Genomic DNA, 18,036 nt, shown 5'->3' on the forward strand with positions numbered 1-18,036 from the left:
TATCTCAGCCAGAGACTGATAGTGCAGAAGAATGTCCTGGCATGCCTCCAGCCCCCAGCCCTGGCACCATGCCAGGACAAACCGAGCAAACAAACCTCCCCCCGATAGCATGTGCGCCTGAAGCCAGCCACGAGCTGGGATTACCAGCAGCTGGGGACAAAACGATGCAATGGATAGATCCACGCTTCCGGAGAATGGAGAGGCGACATCAGCAAAAGGAAGGGAGGGGCAGGCTGGATAAGTGTTGAGTCATGGAGCCACACCCCATGGCCTATATAAAGGATCTGCTTTCTGGCATTCTTTGAGTCAGGCAAAGTTTAAATTGGATTGCTGAAGTCACATCCTGGTCTCCTGCCTGCCCTGAGAACTCTGACAGAACTTTGGCAAAGCTGCAGAGGCTCGGTGGCCACGCTTGATACGGACTTCCCCGACCCGGCCGTCAGAGGAGGAGTGGGACACGACAGGATGGGTGAAGAAGTTAATCATCATACAGGCTTCGGGAGGTTTGATGAGAAAGGGGTCAACCAGGATTGGAGCCAAGAATGTCATTAATCGAAGCAAATATTGCCTCTATATCCGAACATTACTGACACAAAGCAATATTGCCTCTATGTCAGGTCATTAGTGACAATGACTTCTCAAAGAGGGTCGGTTTGGGGGTTCAGGGTGACCATAACCAGGGATTTTAGCTACCCTGAAAGCAGAAGAGTGGCTAGTGGTAATAAATACCTCCAACCTGAAAAATCTTGAAAACGTTGTAAAAACCAGTAGATCACCATCATCCTTTAATGACCTCATAATCCCTTGCAGGGTGGAGTCTGGGCAACCGAATGGAGCTAGCAGAATGTTTTAATGGCCAGATGCCCTTCCTGTCGCCAATGCGGAGGTTTTTTTTTTTAATTTATATCCCACCCTTCTCTGAAGACTCAGGGCGCCTTACATTGTGTTAAGCAATAGTCTTCATCCATTTGTATATTATATACAAAGTTAACTTTTATTGCCCCCAACAATCTGGGTCCTCATTTTACCTACCTTATAAAGGATGGAAGGCTGAGTCAACCTTGGGCCTGGTGGGACTTGAACTTGCAGTAATTGCAAGCAGCTGTGTTAATAACAGACTGCTTAGTCTGTTGAGCCACCAGAGGCCCCATTTTGTTCAGCAGATCTATTTTCAGTGCGCCCAGAGAGAAAAAATATCTGCCTCTACCTAGGATTGAACTCACAACCTCCTGATTGTGAGGCGAGAGCTCCTCCTCTAGGCCACCACACCACTCCAAAAGCCAGTAGATCCCCCCCCCCCCGTATAGAATTCTTTGTTCCCAGCTGAACTGTGGATCGTAAAAGTTTTCATTCAGGATATCTGGAAAACACCAAGTTCAGGATTAACCAGAGGTGTCTTACCAAAAAGAGGTTGAAATAGAGAAACCAAGGCAAACCAAGGGCCTCTGGTGGCTCAACGGACTAAGTCTGTCTGTTATTAACACAGCTGCTTGCAATTTCTGCAGGTTCAAGTCCCACCAGGCCCAAGGTTGACTCAGCCTTCCATCCTTTATAAGGTAGGTAAAATGAGGACCCAGATTGTTGGGGGCAATTAAGTTGACTTTGTATATAATATACAAATGGATGAAGACTATTGCTTAACACATTGTAAGCCGCCTTGAGTCTTCGGAGAAGGGCAGGATATAAATTCAAATTCAAAAAAACAACAACCCTACTTTCTAATAACTAGCTGCAAAAGAAGAGCTCCACCATAGATTTAAAATTCAGTTCATCGGGAGGTTTTTATTTGAAGAAAAGGCTCCTGACTTGCATGGTCTGGTGAAAAATGTAAGTGAATTTCTCTCTCTCTCTGGGCACAATGAGAATCTATCTGCTGAACAAAAACTTCGCATTGGCGACAGGAACAGCATCTGGCCAGTAAAGACATTGCTAGCTCCATTCGGTTGCCCAGAATCCACCCTGCAAGGGATTATGGCAGGGGTGAAATGCTCCTAGTTAGGACCAGATTGGCCAATCCGGTACCAGTTTGGAGAACTGGTAGCAAAAATCCCTGCCCCCCTGCCCGCCCATGCCCATCTGCTTGCCTGCTTGCTGCTTCTTTCCAGCTCACTCGCTTTTCCCGCCTGAATGGTAGGAATAGGTGAGCCGCACAATCGTCAGAGCTTTTTTTTTTACCTTTTAAAAGCATTTTTTACAACCTATTCAGCCAAATAGGTTGCAAAAAATGCTTTTAAAAGTAAAAAAACAGATCGTGTGCCCCTCTACTTACCCTATGCCTCCTTTTGGTGTGTGCTGCACATGCATCTCACATTTGGTATGTAGTGTGCACTGTGTATGCACGAGCGCAGTGCGTATTTGCACAGCCAGTGAACTGGTAGTAAACCGGGTCAGATTTCACCACCGAATTATGGGGTTGTTAAACGAAGATGATGATCTCTTTAAAGTGTGCGTTCACTGCAGAGAATGATGGCTTTCTCACGACAGGACATGAGTTCAGTTTTATTTCTCTTGCTGAGTTTGTGGAGTTGTGCTTTCAGCTTCAAGTCGCCCCCGCAGAATTTTTGTAACAATCCTATCAGGACAGTGTTTCCGTCGAAGCTGATGTGAGAGAGGAAGGAAAGAAAAGGAACCTATAACCATAAAGATAAAAACCATAAGTAAATTACCCAGCAAAGTGGCCCAATTGCCTATCTCAATCTGCTCTCCATTTTTCAATTACTTTCATTATCTTAATGCACATTTTGAGAGTCAAAATTAGCAGCCGGTGTATGTCACCCTGTTAATGTCCGAAGGGATCACTTCTGGCGGCTGTCTGTCTGTCTGTCCTTCAGAGTATAATGTCCCCATTTCAGTACCACTGTTACTAAGAAGGTAATGCTGAGTCTGGGTTTAAAGAACCGTTGGGAGCTCCTGTCGTGTCCCACTCCTCCTCTGACGGCCGGGTCGGGGAAGTCTGTATCAAGCGTGGCCACAAAGCCTCTGCAGCTTTGCCAAAGTTCTGTTAGAGTTCTCAGGGCAGGCAGGAGTCCAAGATGTGATTTCAGCAATCCAAATTAGACTTTGCCTGACTCAAAGAATGCCAGAAAGCAGATCCTTTATATAGGCCATGGGGTGTGGCTCCATGACTCAGCACTTATCCAGGCCTGCCCCTCCCTTCCTTTTGCTGACGTCGCCTCTCCATTCTCCAGAAGCGTGGATCCATCCACCCTCCAGCTGCTGGCAATTCCAGCTTGTGACTGGCTTCATACTCTTCATGTTCACATGCTGTGGGGGAGGGGTTTATTTGCTCGGTCTGTCCGGGCATGGTGCCAGGACTGGGGGCTGTAGGCATGCCAGGCCATTCATCTTGCTCGGTCTGTCCAGGCATGGTGCCAGGACTGGAGGCTGGAGGCATGCCAGGCCGTTCGTCTGCACCATCAGTCCCTGGCTGAGATAGCAGGAGATGAGAGGGGCCCTGCTGCGGAGAGGGGGGCGGGCGAGGCACAACAACTCCTTTCCATCCTTTGCAAAGTATTTTTCATCGAAGATCATACGCCTTCTCATTAGTAACACAATATGTAGAATCATAGGATTGGAAGGGACCTTAGAGGTCTTCTAGTCCATCCCCTTGCTGAAGCAGGAAACCCTATGTACTGTTTCAGACAAATGGTTATCCAATCTCTTCTTAAAAACTTCCAGTGTTGGAGCACTCACAACTTCTGGAGGCAAATTGTTCCACTGGCGAATTGTTCTCAATTGTCAGGAAATTCCTTCTCCTTATTAGTTCTAGGTTGGATCTTTTTTTAGTGATCTTCCAGTTGTTACTTCTTGTCTTTAGATAAGGTTTATTTTGCTTTATTTATTTTATTTATTTATTTAAGTATTACTTTAAGATTGCTTTAAGGCAAGTCCTATCATTGTTGTAGTTATTATAATTGCTGGATTCCGTTAGATTTTATGATTTTGTGCCACTTCCCCACCCCCCACCCCCCACCCCCCGTATCTAGCTAGCTAGCTATCTGCTGCAGTGGTGCAGTGGTTAGAGTGCAGTACTGCAGGTTACTTCTGCTAACTGCTGGCAAGCTGCAATTTGGCAGTTCAAATCTCACCAGGCTCAAGGTTGACTCAGCCTTCCATCCCTTCCGAGGCGGGTAAAATGAGGACCCAGATTGTTGAGGGCAAGAGGCTGACTCTGTAAACTGCTTAGAGAGGGGTTGTAATGCACTGTAAAGCGGTGTATGTCTAAGTGCTATTGTTATTGCTATCTATCTATCTGTCTATCTATCTATCTATCTATCTATCTATCTATCTATCTATCTATCTATCATCTATCTATCTATCTATCTATCACCTATCCATATCTATTTGTCTGTCTGTCTGTCTGTCTGTCTGTCTGTCTGTCTCTATCTATATATCTATCTATCTATCTCTCATCTAGCTATCATTTAACTATCATCTATCCACCCCTCATCTATCTAACTGTCTCTGTCTATCATCTATTTAACTGTCATCATTAGTTTTCTATGTAATCTATCTATCTACCTAATCTTCCTATCATCTAGCTATCTAGCTATCTATTTATCTATCTCTCTGTCTGTCTATCATCTATCATCATTTATCATTATCTATCTATCTATCTATCTATCTATCTATCTATCTATCATCTATCTATCTATCTATCTGCTGCAGTGGTGCAGTGGTTAGAGTGCAGTACTGCAGGCTACTTCTGCTAACTGCTGGCAAGCTGCAATTTGGCAGTTCAAATCTCACCAGGCTCAAGGTTGACTCAGCCTTCCATCCCTTCCGAGGCGGGTAAAATGAGGACCCAGATTGTTGAGGGCAAGAGGCTGACTCTGTAAACTGCTTAGAGGGGGGTTGTAATGCACTGTAAAGCGGTGTATGTCTAAGTGCTATTGTTATTGCTATCTATCTATCTATCTATCTATCTATCTATCTATCTATCTATCTATCTATCTATCTTTCTATCTATCTATCACCTATTCATATCTATTTGTCTGTCTGTCTGTCTGTCTGTCTGTCTGTCTCTCTCTCTCTCTCTCTCTCTATCTATCTATCTCTCATCTAGCTATCATTTAACTATCATCTATCCACCCCTCATCTATCTAACTCTGTCTATCATCTATTTAACTGTCATCATTAGCTTTCTATGTAATCTATCTATCTACCTAATCTTCCTATCATCTAGCTATCTAGCTATCTATTTATCTATCTGTCTATCATCTATCATCATTTATCATTATCTATCTATCTATCACCTCTTTCTCTCTGTGTGTCTCTATCTATCTATCTATCTATCTATCTATCTATCTATCTATCTATCTTATATCCATCTCTATCTATCTCTATCTATTATCTATCATCTATCATCTCTCTCTCTATCGCTACCTCTGTTTCTATTTCTAGGAAAGCTGCTTCAAATGAGATCCTTTGGGGATGATGCAAGGCCAAGGACCTCCATCTGGTGGCACAGTCTTAGCAGTGCTAAGGAAGGTCTGCCCCTCCCCCCCACCCCATGCCCTTCCTGCTTCCTGGTTTTCTGCAGAGGCAGACTCTTGTCTCCCTCTCAGCCCTCCCTGTAATCTTTGTGGATGGCCTGTGCTCTCTGTTAACAAAGCCAGGAGACGAATAGAAAACACAGCAGAGGCACGTCGCCTAGGTAGAAAATTTGGATTCAAAACGTTTTGCAGAAGATGCCATTAAAGAGCCTCCCTCTCTCTCTCTCTCTCTCTCTCTCTCTCTCTCTCTCTCTCTCTCTCTCTCTCTTTTCTCCCTCTCCCTCCCCTCTCTCTCTCCTCTCCTCTCCTCCTCTCTCTCCTATCCCTCTCTTCCTCTCTCTCTCTCCCCCTCCCTCCCTCTCTCTCTCTCTCCCTCCCTCCCCCTCTCCCTCTCTCTCTCCTCCTCCCTCTCCTCCTCTCTCCTCCTCCTCTCCTCTCTCCTCTCTCTCCTCTCTCCCTCTCTCTCTCCTCTCCTCCCTCTCCTCCTCTCCTCCTCTCCTCCTCTCCTCCCTCCCTCTCTCTCCTCTCTTCCTCTCCTCTCTCTCCCTCTCCTCTCCTCCTCCCTCTCTCTCTCCTCCTCTCCTCTCCCTCTCCCTCCTCCTCTCTCTCTCTCTCTTCCTCTCTCTCCCTCTCTCCCTCTCTCTCCCTCCTCTCCTCCCTCTCCTCTCCTCTCCTCCCTCTTTCTCCTCCTCTCCTCTCCTCTCCTCCTCCTCCTCTCTCTCTCCTCTCTCTCTCCTCTCTCTTCCTCTCCTCTCTCCCTCCTCTCCTTTCCCTCCTTCCCTCTCTCCCCTCTCTCCCTCCCTCCCTCTCTCTCTCTCTCTCTCTCTCTCTGTATATATGCATGAAAGCATCCACATGGAAATCTCCAGTCGCTTAAACAGTTTGATAGAGTCTCGCCTTTCCGCCATCCGTGCCCCCAGCGGTGTTGCTTAGCAACATTTTAATTCAAGAAGAATGGAAGGAGATGAAAGTCCCTGTAGAGAGAAACAGAAATGAGAAGGCCGTTGACAGATCATCTGAGTTGTTTCTTCTAATATACTGTGAAGATCACCAGGTCTTTTCATGAATGATAAATGGACCCTACACAGATCAATGGATCCCAGCAATAATAATAATAATAATAATGGGGAGGGGGGGTGCTCTTTAAAACACGGAACCAGGTTTGATCACTAAAGCAGCACAGAAAGCCCTCGATGGTTTATCATTTAGAAAATTCGGAGCGTGTTCTTATCTCAGAAGGGTTTAACTGATCTGAACATTTGGCCCTCTTGTGCTCTTATTTTAGCTGCTGGCTAATCGAAACAGCTTGGAAGAAAAAACTGCCCCGCTCTCGGTCAATGATATTTATAATTTTCCCCCATCTTGTTTAAGGCCAACAAGTAGTGAAGTTAATATTAATTTCACAGTTTTTTGAACTAACTTATGAAACGGTTGGAAAAAGGAAATATATATATATATTTGATGTTTGTGTTTGTCATGTTTTGTTCTTTAAAAATAATAAAAAGACTTTTAAAAATACTAATAATAATTTCATTGCTGTCGAAATTGCTCTGAGTGAATCGGTTTGGATCAGCGTGTTGCATTTTGCGACGCTAATAGAACAATCAGAGAAATGCCTTTACATCCAATTCTCTTTTTCATATAAATCATACACAAACACACACACACTATACTTTATATTTATATGTGTGTGTATATTATATATACCTACCTACCACATTTCCTCTTATCTCTCTCTATCATCTCTCTATCCAACACACACACACATGCATATATATGTACACCTATATACATATGTATATACGATATGTACAGTATGTACATGTACAACTTTATGTGTGTGTGTGTGGATAGATAGAGAGAGAGATGAGGTGTGTGTGTCTTTGTGTGTGTGAGAGAGAGATATAAGAGAAAGGTAGGTAGGTATGAAGAAAGGGAGGGAGAGAGGAAGGAAGGAAGGAGGGAGAGAGGGAGGAAGGAAGGGAGGGAGGGAGGGAGGGAGGGAGAGAGGAAGGAAGGAGGGAGGAAGGAAGGAAGGAAGGTAGGAAGGTATGAAGAAAGGGAGGGAGAGGAAGGAGGGAAGGAAGGAAGGAAGGAAGGAAGGAAGGAAGGAAGGAAGGAAGGAAGGAAGGAAGGAAGGAAGGAAGGAAGGAAGGAGACAGGGATAGAGGGAGGAAGGAAGGAAGGTTACTTAGAGAGACAGACAAAAAGATAGTCACAGCTCAATGCAATAGATAGACTGTTTCTTCTATTGCCTTGAATTCTGTTTAATCTATGGCTGGATCCATCGCAGGGATTATTTTCTGTTCTCTGAAATAGATGGTCTTCTTTACCTAAAGTCACTTGCATTTTCCTCCCACACACACCTACCCCTTTCCAAATAGGTTCCTCTTGGCTAAAGTTTGCTAACTCTTCTCTCACTTCCCTTCTTTCTTCTTCTTCTTGTTTTTTAATTCATAGACTGCAGAGAAGACAAAGCCTCGAAACATTCCTGCAAAGTAAGTGGTTTTTTTTAAAAAAATTAAAAAAAAGAGGAGCAGGGTGGAAATGTATTGAATTTCAGGAAAAAAGAGAGCCAATCAAAATCCCACAGCCAGGCACAGATGACCTAATAAGCTATTTTGTGGTGGTTGTAATAAAAAGAATGACCATGCTGGTAAAAACATGGTCAACAGGAATAATCTTAGTTTATCAGCCTCTCATGGACAGCATGTCCCAATCTTTGCATAAATTAATATGTGGCACCTATGACTATCAATGATATTAGATGTGATATCTGTGAATAGCTGTTGAAGAAAAATAATAAATATGCACATTTGCCTATCAATAAGTAAGGAGATAGGAAGGACTAAATAGGTAGACAAAAGGGCCAAATCCGGTATGAAGATCTGGTTAACCTACGATTGAATCAATAATAATGTTTTTAGGGAGTCCTAAAAGAAGATCTACTAGGGACGTGGTGGCTCAGTGGCTAAGACATTGAGCTTGTCGATCGAAAGGTCGGCAGTTCAGTGGTTCGAATCCGTAGTGCTGCCGCCTAACGGGGTGAGCTCCTGTGACTTGTCCCAGCTTTTGCCAACCTAGCAGTTCGAAAGCACATAAAAAATGCAGGTAGAAAATTAGGGACCACCTTTGGTGGGAAGGGAACAGCATTCCGTGCGCCTTTGGCGTTGAGTCATGCCGGCCACAGGACCACGGAGACGTCTCCGGACAGCACTGGCTCTTCGGCTTTGAAACGGAGATGAGCACCGCCCCCTAGAGTCGGGAACAACTAGCACATACATGCGAGGGGAACCTTTATCTTTTTAAAAGAAGAGCTAACAACCTGCTATGCACAAGTTTAAAAGCATTCCTTGCTGTGCTGTAGTTCTAAAATTTGGCAGAGGTCATTGATTGATTGATTGATTGATTGATTCATTGATTCATTGATTCATTGATTCATTGATTCATTGATGATGTGCCATCAAGTTGGTGTTGACTCTTTGTGGTTGCACAAGTAGATTTTCTCCAGGACAATTTGTCCCCAATGAGTTCTTCCTATTGCCGCGGTAACTGAGTCAAATCCATGTTGATTTGGTCATCCTCTTATTTTCTGTTTTCCCAACACTATAAACTTCTCCAGAGAGCTCGGTGTGACAATTTGACCCTTGGTCATTTGTGTCTTAAATGATAGTTGGGCCCAGACCTCCATGGAGATTGTCCTACCTTCAATATGTGGGATAGGATAGGATAGGGTAGGGTAGGGTAAGGTGGGGTAGGGTAAGGTAAGGTAAGATAAGGTAGGGTAAGGTAGGGTAGGGTAGGGTAAGGTAGGGTAAGTAGGGTAGGTTAGGGTAGGGTAGGATAGGATAGGATAGAGATAGGGATAGGGATAGGGATAGGGATAGGGATAGGGATAGGGATAGGGATAGGGATAGGGATAGGGATAGGGATAGGAATGTAAGAGTGGAGTGGAGTGGAGTAAAGTAGAGTAGAGTAGAGTAGAGTAGAGTAGAGTAGAGTAGAGTAGAGTAGAGTAAGGATGGGATGGGATGAGATGGGATGGGATGGGATGGGATGGGATGGAATAGAATAGAATAGAATAGAATAGAATAGAATAGAATAGAATAGAATAGAATAGAATAGAATAGAATAGAATAGAATAGAATAGAAAATAATTTATTGGCCAAGTGTGATTGGACATACAAGGAATTTTTCTCCGGTGCATAAGCTCTCAGTGTGCATACAAACAACAAGCGTTCTGTGAACCGAATCTCAAAGATTTCTCTATTCCTGCCTGAAACTGTTCTGCTTTTCCCAAAACTTTTTTTTTTTTTTTTTTGGTATTGTAGAGCAACAATCTGCAGAAGGAAGCTTTGCTAGGGTGGGTTTGGTGATTGGGGTTTTTTTTTCCCCCTTTGTTTTTGAAAAGACTGACGTTTCTATTATTCCCCAACATGACCAGAGATTCCCCTTGAATATTAATGTCTCTCCGCTTCCACTTGGCAGCATTTAGTCACTTCCAATGCCACAGCGAGTGACGGATGTTCATATTCCGCTTAACATATGTGACAGATCACATACATTTTTAAAAGGGAGCTTCTCTTATGAAGACGTATGGGATGGGATGCCTCTTGCCACTCTGAATGGCTGTTGGCTAAAAGCCGCACAGTCACAACTGGAGCTGAACTTAACTGCGGATGACATCTGTTACAAGATGGGAACAGGCAGGAAAGATGAAACGAAGCTTCTCCGTTGTTCATACTGTAAAAAAAAAAACACACAACCCCACACACATTCCCTTGCTCTGACACTTTTGCTTACTCGGTGACTTTCGGCTGAAGTCTTTATTTATTTATTTATTTATTTATTTATTATTCGAATTTATATACCGCCCTATCTCCCAAAGGACTCAGGGCGGTTCACAGGCATATAAAACATCAATATACAAATTAAAATAATCCTTAAAAAACTTATTCTAGCGCCCGAATTATTAAAAATAGAAATAGAAATATAAAATATAAATATTAAAATCAATTTAAAACCCCTCTAAATTTAAAATCTAAGCCAGTCCTGCACAGATGAATAAATGTGTCTTGAGCTCGCGACGGAAGGTTCGAAGGTCAGGAAGTTGACGGAGTCCTGGGGGGAGTTCGTTCCAGAGGGTGGGAGCCCCCACAGAGAAGGCCCTTCCCCTGGGCGTCGCCAAACGACACTGCCTAGCTGACGGCACCCTGAGGAGTCCCTCTCTGTGAGAGCGCACGGGTCGGTGAGAGGTATCTGGTCGCAGTAGGCGGTCCCGTAGTCTCACCTTTTGTGTGTTGCGAAGGCCTCCTTTGTCCCCAGAAACTTGTGGCTTTTCAACCTGAAAAAGAGGTCTTGGCCAAAGACATGAAAGGAAGCGCTTGCGAGTTGAAGCGATGTCGAAAAAAGGGAAGGGGTTAACTTTTCAACCTGTCTGCGCACCTTCGTCTGAATTTGGGAAAATGCTGCTGGCATTTTGTATCCGATTCAAAATTTTGGGAGAAATCGTGAATCCCTAATTTTCCCCAATTCTGCAGACTTTGCTTGGGATGTGTTTAGCAAGAGTAGATAAAAAGCACTGATAATGTTGTCTAGTTTGGGTCATGAAACTTCAAGAAAACAATCCAGCTCAGAAAGCATCAAAGACCCTACAATTCTCCTCCTCCTCCTCCACCTCCTCCTCCTCCTCCTCCTCCTCCTCCTCCTCCTCTCTTCTAGCACTGATGATATTACCTAGTTTGGGTAATGAAACATCTGCAAGAAAACAACCAACTACAGAAAGCATCAAGGACCCTATAGTTTTCCTCCTCCTCCTCCTCCTCCTCCTCCTCCTCCTCCTCCTCCTCCTCCTCCTCCTCCTCCTCCTCCTTCTCCCTTCTAGCACTGATGATGTTACCTAGTTTGGGTAATGAAACATCTGCAAGAAAACAACTAAGCTCAGAGAGCACCGAGGACCCCCTCATGTCTAAAGTCTCCGTTGCGTTGGTAATTGGTTGATTGGGCACTGTGTTTGTTTTCTGAATTACGGTCCAATTGGAGACCTTTCCTAACTCTAAGAGAAGCTCAGCAAAAGAATTAAGAGGCCTAGGAAAGTGGTGGGATCCTCAACCCTGGATGAGTTCACACAGAAGATAGGCCGCCATCTGTCAAAGATGCTTTAATTGGCATTCCTGTGTTGAACAGAAGGTTGGCCTCAGTTGCTTGAATTGCCCCTCCCCAACACTAGGAGTTAAGGTTTTCAGGGTTTTACTGTGTATTTCAATGATTGTTGGCAGAACGTTCTTATACCATAAGCTTCCCAGCAGTATGCTAGAAATGGAAGACAATTTTCTGATAGGTGGAGTTTCATACATTGTGATGAGACAATCCCCAGTGTGAGGAAAAAATTATGCAAATCTTTAGATAACTACTACTACTACTACTACTACTACTACTACTACTTCTTCTTCTTCTTCTTCTTCTTCTTCTTCTTCTTCTTCTTCTTCGTATCTTTTCTTTTATGTACACTGAGAGCATATGCACCAAGACAAATTCCTTGTGTGTCCAATCACTCTTGGCCAATAAAAAAATTCTATTCTATTCTTCTTCTTCTTCCCCTCCTCCTCCTCCACCACCACCACTACCACCACCACCACCTCCTCCTCCTCCTCCTCCCCTTCTTCTTCTTCTTCTTCTTCTTCTTCTTCTTCTTCTTCTTCTTCTTCTTCTTCTTCTTCTTCTTCTTCTTCTTCTTCTTCTTCTTCTTCTTCTTCTTCTTCTTCTTCTTCTTCTTCTTCTTCTTCTTCTTCTTCGTATCTTTTCTTTTATGTACACTGAGAGCATATGCACCAAGACTAATTCCTTGTGTGTCCAATCACACTTGGCCAATAAAAAAATTCTATTCTATTCTCCTCCTCCTCCTCCTCCTCCTCCTCCTCCTCCTCCTCCTCCTCCTCCTCCTCCTCCTCCTCCTTCTTTCTCCCTCTTCCGCTCTCTTCTCCTTCCTCTCCTTCTCCTTCTTCTATAAATGTCTCAACATTAGGTCCATAAACCAGCTAATTTGCTGATTCTTCTATCTCTGATCATACTAGATATAGATAGATGATGGATGGATGGATGATAGATAGATAGATAGATAGATGACTGACAGAGAGAGAAATGATATTGACAAGACATTTCTTACCTGACGGATTTTCTTCTATTATACAGTTCTGTTTAAAAAAATATATTTTTTTTAAAAATGTAACTGCCTTGCAATTATACATATTGTAGTTCTAGATGCTGGTATAATTAAGGAGAGAATTGCAAAATTACCTGAAGGGGCAGAACAGAGACAGGCAAATTTGATTGTGTCTAGATTTCATTTTCTTTTTAGTTTCTCCGCAGTCACAAAGTACATTTCCCTTGGCATAAAATCGCCAGACTAGCTAAGGCAATTGAAGTTTGTCGGGGGCGGGGGCGGGGGAAGTAGGTGGTGCTATTTGGGAAACCAGAAAACTTGGGAAGAAGGTTTAAGGAAGAAAATGGAGGCCTTTGCAGAGGATTAAAAATGAAAGCAAACAGGGAGAAGAATCTGTCCGGATTCTTTGCAAGTTGCTGGGAAGTAATGGGTAACGTTACAGCCCCCATTTTATCCCTCAAAGTCACTATAAGCCATCCCAAAGCATGTATTGATCTTATCTACACAAGGGGAGCTCTCTTGTAAGAGGCTGAAAAGAGATAACCTGGACTTAAAGAACATGTCTGTGTTAGCCAAAAGTAGGACAAAATTAGAGAGAACAAGAAATAAAACTAGGGTGGGGAAGCTAGGAACTTTAGCAAAGGAAATTAAAGGGGACGTTGACTATGATTTCATAAAGCAAAAAAATAACTATTGCACTACTCTGGTTACATCCTTCTAAAGGGGCATCAGATTTGTTAGAGCACCCTTGGGAGAGAGAGAGAGAAAAAAAAAACATAGAGATTGAAGACCTAAACTATAATGACCGCACACGAAAAATAAGTCATGCTCGGGTTTTTTTCTTTCTTACAACTCTTGCGGAGTTATGGCTGAAATTCCAAATTTCTTTGCCTCTTTCTTTGATCAAGACATTTAACTGAGTCTTTCAAACGCTAACAATGTTGTCCGTTTTCCTTTCCGTACCAATCTTTAGCAGCTTTGGTGATTTTAATTTTATTAATATATGGAGCTGGGGAGATAGATAGATAGATAGATAGATAGATAGATAGATAGATAGATAGATAGATAGATAGATAGATAGATAGATAGATAGATAGATAGATAGATAGATAGATAGATAGATGTATAGATGAGAGAGATGATAGGTGATAGATGATAGATATATAGAGAGCAATAGATAGAGTAATAGGTAGGTAGGTAGGTAGGTAGGTAGGTAGGTAGGTAGGTAGGTAGATAGATAGATAGATAGATAGATAGATAGATAGATAGATAGATAGATAGATAGATAATGAATGGATAGATAGATAGTGATAGATAGAGCAATAAATGATAGATGATAGAGAGAGAGGAGGGAGAGAGAGGTAGAATACAGATAAATAAATAGCTAGCAATGGATGGATAGATAGATAAATAGATAGAAAGATAGATAGATAGTGATAGATAGAGCAATAGATGATAGATAGATGATTGATAGAGAGGGAGAGAGATATAGATAGAATACAGTGATAGATAGATAGATAGATAGATAGATAGATAGATAGATAGATAGATAGATAGATAGATAGATAGATAGATAGATAGATAGATAGATAATGGATGGATGGATAAATATATAGATAGTGATAGAGCAATAGATGATAGATAGATGATTGATAGAGAGAGAGGGAGAGAGATAGAGATAGAATACAGATAATGATGATAGATAGATAGATAGATAGATAGATAGATAGATAGATGATAGATAGATAGATAGATAGATAGATAGATAGATAGATAGATAGATAGAGATAGATAGCAATAGCACGTAGTCAAATATACTGCTTAACAGTGCTTTAACCACTGTGCCACTGCAGCAGATAGAGATAGATGGATGGATGGATAGATAGATAGATAGAGTGTGAGAGAGATACCTAGGTAGAGAGAGACAGAGATTGAAAGAGAGATGATAGGGAGATTGAGATAGAGAAAGACAGAGATGGGTAGAGATAGAGATATACAGAGATGAGATACAGTACATATACATACATATGGCATACAGTTAGATGTTTTCTCCTTTGCCTCCTCCCTCCTTGCTTGCTTCTTTCCACTCTTGGGGTCAATTAATGTGAAAGAAAGAGAAGAAGTTGCTAAATGTTTCAGCAGATAATAGCCGTGCAAGGTTAATTTTCCTTCATGCTGCATTTCCAGTGGCTGAATTGCCTCTTATCCTCCCGCCAGGATTGCTCCTATTCTAGCAATAATTGGAGCTGATTTTATTGGAAAATCACCTCTGGATGAGAATATACTCTGGAGGAAACCCTGTATGGGTACAGAGAGGCTGCGTGGTGCCAGGGCTGTGTTAGGCTGGCCAGGCCGGCTTCAGTTCCCAATCTGTCTGTGCATTCATGCAACAAATTCATTAGCTACCATTCTGGCTTGGTAGAAGAACATATTTGGAATATTTTGCCTTCAAATTGTTTTTATAGCCTCCCCACAATTTGTCAGATGGAAAAAGTAAAAATAAAAAAACCCCGTGCAATTGCCTTTAGTAACCTGACAATAGAGGTACACATCTCCATGTATGCAGGGTCTGGTGAGTGAGGATATGATAGGAAAGAAGGAAAGAAGAAAGAAGGAAAGGAAAGGAAAGGAAAGGAAAGGAAAGGAGGAAGAAAGAGAGGGGGAGGGGAGAGGGGAGAGGGGAGGAGAGAGGATGGGATGAGAAGGGAGAGGAAGGAGAGGAGGGGAAGGAGAAGAGAGGATGGGATGAGAAGGGAGAGGAGAGGAGAGGAGAGGAGTGGAAAGGAGAGGAGAAGAAAGGAGAGGAAAGGAGAGAGGATGGGATGAGAAGGGAGAGGAGAGGAGAGGAGAGGAGAGGATGGGATGAGAAGGGAGAAGAGAGGAAGGAGAGGAGGGGAAGGAGAAGAGAGGAGAGAGGATGGGATGAGAAGGGAGAGGAGAGGAGAGGAGAGGAGGGGAAGGAGAAGAGAGGAGAGAGGATGGGATGAGAAGGGAGAGGAGAGGAGAGGAGAGGAGAGGAGAGGAGAGGATGAGAAGGGAGAAGAGAGGAAGGAGAGGAGGGAAGGAGAAGAGAGGAGAGAGGATGGGATGAGAAGGGAGAGGAGAGGAGAGAGGAGAGGAGAGGAGAGGAGAGGAGAGGAGAGGAAACAAAAGGAGAGGAGTGGAAAGGAGAGGAGAAGAAAGGAGAGGAAAGGAGAGAGGATGGGATGAGAAGGGAGAGGAGAGGAGAGGAGAGGAGAGGAGAGGATGGGATGAGAAGGGAGAAGAGAGGAAGGAGAGGAGGGAAGGAGAAGAGAGGAGAGGATGGGATGAGAAGGGAGAGGAGAGGAGAGGAGAGGAGGGAAGGAGAAGAGAGGAGAGGATGGGATGAGAAGGGAGAGGAGAGGAGAGGATGGGATGAGAAGGGAGAAGAGAGGAAGGAGAGGAGGGGAAGGAGAAGAGAAGAGAGAGGATGGGATGAGAAGGGAGAGGAGAGGAGAGGAGAGGAAAAAAAAGGAGAGGAGTGGAAAGGAGAGGAGAAGAAAGGAGAGGAAAGGAGAGAGGATGGGATGAGAAGGGAGAGGAGAGGAGAAGAGAGGAAAGGAAATGAAAGGGGAGGAAAAGAGAGGAGAGGAGAGAAAATGAGAGATGATAGGGTGAGAAGGGCAAGGAGAGGAGAGGAGAGGAAAGGAAAGGAAAGGAGAGAGGATGGGATGAGAAGGGAGAGGAGAGGAGAGGAGAGGAGAGGAGAAGAAAAATGCTTTTAAAAGTTAAAAAAACCCTCTGATGATCATGCTGCTCAGATGGGCATGGGGGGGGGCAGGGATTTTTGCTACCGGTTCTCCGAACCACCCGCCGCCATCGCTACTGGATCAGGCGATCCTGTCCGAACCGGGAGCATTTCACCCCTGATTTTCTGCCTTTGAATTTTGCAAGAGGGTCTCATTCTTCTGATAATTGGATGAATTTTCCAGTGAAAGGGTCAATCTTTCTTTGAAAGAATAAGGAGGCCCATCTTATTCTTCCTTGGCAGACTGAGCCAGCTTCAATAATATTCTGATTTCTTTTTAACAAGGAAAATATAAAATATATCTTCTCAGGTCTTAGCAATCCACATAATTCTCCAAGCTCAGGAAAAGAATACTAGCAATCTTGTTCTTTGGGGCTTCCAAATGCTGTTTTTTTTTTTGTTTTTTTTACCAACTATGGCAGGTGGTACAATTTTCCCTGTTGGCCTCCTCTCTTACACATTTAATGTTTTGGCACTTGGTTACAATTTTATGATTTTTTTTTTAATGCGGCTCTCTCAATTATACAGCCATCATAAGTTTTGCCAACATGGAGCCCGGATCGATTTGTGTTCATTAGAGCACAAAATTAAAATTTCATTGCAGGAACTATAAACAAGTTGGCTGAAGGAAGTCAAAATACTTTTCTTTTCTTTTTTTTTCCAAAATAAAAATCTTGGATTAGCTGTCATTGGCACATTCTCCCTTCCGCTCTCTGTCACTGCTTTTTAAATATCCCAATGAGCTTTCTTTCTTTTCTAAAAAATGTTTCCTTAATACTTGGATGGGTTGTTAGCCTAGGGCAGGGGTGAAATGCTCCCGGTTCAGACCGGATCGCCCGATCCAGTAGCGATGGTGGCGGGTGGTTCGGAGAAGCAAAAATCCCTGCCCCCACCCCCACCCCCGCATGCCCAACTGAGCCACGCCATCATCAGAAGTTTTTTTTTTCTTTTTTTAAAAAAAACTTTTTTCTTCAGCCAAAAAAATTCTTTTAAAAGTAAAAAAAACAGCCTCTCAGGATTGCACTGCTCAGCTGGGATCATCAGAACCCTTTAAAAAGCATTTTTTCTGCCGAAGAGGTTGTAAAAAATGCTTTTAAAAGGCTCCTCTGGCGATCCCAGCTGAGTTGCCTGATCATCAGAGGCTTTTAAAAGCATTTTTTTAACAACCTCTTCAGCCAAAGAGGTTGTAGAAAAAATGCTTTTAAAAGTTAAAAAAAAAAAGGTGGCCACGCCCACTCAGTCACATTACCACCACCACCACCAAGCCACGCCCACAGAACTGGTAGTAACAAATTTTACATTTCACCCCCTGGCCTAGGGGCAGTAGACAACTCCGTCTTAATCCCATGAACTTTCTTTCAACCAAGGATACAAGTAAAGTAATTTGGTTCCCAAACAGCTTCTCAAATGGGGATCCGAGGAGCTGAGAAGCCACCCAAAGTTGCAATCGTTGCGGGTAGACGGGAGATAAAGAGAAGGAGTCATAGGGGTCATATGGCTCTTGGTGGCCTTCAACTTCACAAAGATCTCAGAAACAGTTGCAGGGTTTCCTGCTTGAACAGGGGGTTGGATTAGAAGACCTCCAACCCTGTTATTCAGGTTATAAATCA

The 18,036-nt window shown here is 43.3% G+C and overlaps 1 protein-coding gene across 1 annotated transcript in view; it reads left to right on the top strand.

Moving 5' to 3' along the window:
• Positions 1-18,036, top strand: part of AFF2 (ALF transcription elongation factor 2) — a 340,517-nt gene that overhangs the window by 261,228 nt on the left and 61,253 nt on the right. Inside the window, exon 9 of the mRNA XM_058196752.1 lies at positions 7,956-7,993. Coding sequence (XP_058052735.1) covers positions 7,956-7,993 — 38 coding nt within the window. The remainder of the gene's footprint in view (positions 1-7,955; positions 7,994-18,036) is intronic.

Source organism: Ahaetulla prasina, chromosome 11, assembly GCF_028640845.1.
Source record: "Ahaetulla prasina isolate Xishuangbanna chromosome 11, ASM2864084v1, whole genome shotgun sequence".
In the NCBI taxonomy this organism is placed as follows: Eukaryota; Metazoa; Chordata; class Lepidosauria; order Squamata; family Colubridae; genus Ahaetulla; species Ahaetulla prasina.